The following is a 2500-nucleotide window of genomic DNA, read 5'->3' as shown; positions in this document are numbered from 1 at the left end:
TCCCTCTGTCTCTAGCGTCACGTGACCGTTGCGCCGTGGAGAGAAGTATAAATGCAGCAACATGAGCGACACTTTATTTTTCGTCTGCGACCATGTGCTGAGCGACACTTTCTAATAAGTATAAATTAAGCTTAAGGCAGGTCTCAGTAGGTCTCACCTCTCCTGCTCCTCTCGCCAGCTGACTGGCCAATGACAGAAGAGCGTCCATGAGCGACGGCAGCAACAGCCTATGAAACGCCTCGGAGTGTTGGCCAGGCTCCACCCCCACACAGCATGAGCTACAGACAGACAGACAGACAGACAGACCGACAGCATGAAGGTGTTGAATGATTGTCTGAAATAATTGTCTTTGTGTTATTTAAAAAGTCATTCATTGATGGCCCCACTGTCAGCCTCCAGCGGTTAAACGTGAGCTTCTGGGAGGTGAGCTAACCGTCCTGCCAACACTGCAGCGTCAAACTGAGCAAGAAGACGTTTGGTTACATTCCGTAGAAGGTTATCGACAGAAGATTTACTGTAACAATTACAAGATTCAATGACTTTTCGAAAAACGTTCAAGGATTCTACCACCTTTGATGCCATCCACATCATGTAGTTAATTGAATATACGTAGATGACAGTAAAGGAATAATCAACCCACTTTGTATCATTAACTCATTGAGTGCCAGCCACTTTTGGAGAACGGACGCTCCCAGTGCCAGAGTTTCAGAGCGTTTTTCAGTGATTTCTCGAGGCCCACAGAATATTGTGTGATATTACTATGTAAACACCGAACACGCACAAAGAACGATGAGACTCTCTTCTATCATCTGCAAAAAAAAGTTTATTGATCCCATTTTCCGTTCTTTAGTTATGAGCCGGAAAAGATAGCTTGATTTAACGAAAAACAGCAATTTTTTTCTAGAAGCTGAGATAATGAGCCTTTTGTGAAATTAAACATTTCGAGCACATCATTGACTCTGAAGCTAATATTTTCTGATGTAATGACACCTCAAAAATAATTTCCTTCAATAAAAGAGTGAAAACAAAGGAATTTTGTTTGGCCAAATAATATGTTTTAGCTGCAACCAGCAGCGCTGGCCCCTGCGTGCGCAGACCCTACACCTTCTTGCTGGTCTTGATTTACTGCTGGTGGGCATCAGATAGCCTATTCTAGCTTGTTTGCTCTCTATGCATCAAGCCTGCTGCTGCCTGGGTCTGTGTGTACTGTCAATGGTTGTATGCTGTAGTGCCCTGCGTGCCCCACCCCCCTCCTCCTCCTCCTCCGTGGTGGGAGGAGTGTCCTTTTGAGATGCTCGTGCATCATACTCGTGCTGCCCTGATAAGCGAGTTCAGCTTATTTAGCAGATTTTGCACTTCACATTATTGTACACTTTGGATGTAGTATGAGGACGGCTAGACATTTTTTCTGTGGAGAAGCACTGGATGATGGGTACTGCGCATGTGCATCAAAAGGCTCTTTCATACACAGATCGCGCAAAAATAGCCGTTTAGGAGTCCCGTAAAGGCAGCCGCCTCGCCACAGAAATTGCTTTCACACAGAGCCAAGCAGCACGGCCACATCCCCGTGCTGCTCTGTACTTTCAGGTGAAATCCCCTGCTCCCGGATTGAAAGGCGAGCGCAGGGATTTCCAGCTCCTCCTAGCCCAAATTAATATTTTCATAGGTTAGTGTAGCCTGGCTACTGTATGATGAACGAATTCATTCAACAACAATACTTCCCTCCTTCTCCGCTGAGCAGGGAGGATAGGTGGTGCACTCGCATGGTGGGCGGACTTGCCAAAACAGGCTCCGCTGCGGAGGTGCATCTGCCGATTTTCTGGCAGCGAAGTGTTGCATGAATTGCATTCAAGGAAAGCCAACTTTATTTATACAACACATTTCATAGAAGTAAATTCACCTACTAAGCAGATCGATCGTTTTTGGGGTTCCAGCAGTGACCAAAGCGCTCGCCCTCACCTCACCTCTCTCTCTCTTTTCCCTCATTTCATGCCCGTCTCGCCAAACAAATTAATCTCACGGTAGTTAGCATGCGTGTAAACAACGCGACTCTATTGTCTGTACAGAACACAAACACATGGGCTACCAAAATATATTCCCCTGCTGCATGCCATGATGAGATCGGCAAAAGTTTGGATAGACTGGATTGCTTCCCGCAGCAGCAATGCCTTTTTTTCCCCACACTGCTCGATAGACAGGTAGGACAGCCTCTGACTCGCAGGGCTCAAAACTACGATATAACAACTTTTTAATCATTGGTCATTCATTGTGATATAAATTAGTGACATTTTCCCCCAAATAGGCTACATGGTTCTGTGCTCCGCCTGCAGTGCAGCGCATCAAATGAGCCGCGTCAATTAACGATAATGACGGGAGTCTTGCGCAGCAGCAGGATGATGTATTCGCGCAGATTTTCAGTCCTAAATATCAAACATGTTTGATATGATCGGGACAGGCTGCATAAATCGGCCCGAAAATCCTGTAGTGTGAGCCAGCCATT

The 2500-nt window shown here is 46.0% G+C and overlaps 1 protein-coding gene across 1 annotated transcript in view; it reads right to left on the bottom strand.

Moving 5' to 3' along the window:
* iqcb1 (IQ motif containing B1) overlaps positions 1-2500 on the bottom strand; it is a gene marked incomplete at both ends in the record, with an annotated part of 53137 nt that overhangs the window by 42853 nt on the left and 7784 nt on the right. The window contains one exon of the mRNA XM_083638312.1: positions 158-278. Within this exon, the coding sequence (XP_083494438.1) occupies positions 158-278 (121 nt within the window). The remainder of the gene's footprint in view (positions 1-157; positions 279-2500) is intronic.

The sequence above is a fragment of the Poromitra crassiceps genome, assembly GCF_964638095.1.
Source record: "Poromitra crassiceps genome assembly, chromosome: 6".
NCBI lineage: Eukaryota > Metazoa > Chordata > Actinopteri > Beryciformes > Melamphaidae > Poromitra > Poromitra crassiceps.
Note: the sequence above shows the minus strand (reverse complement) of the source record. Positions and strands in the feature narration are given on the sequence as shown.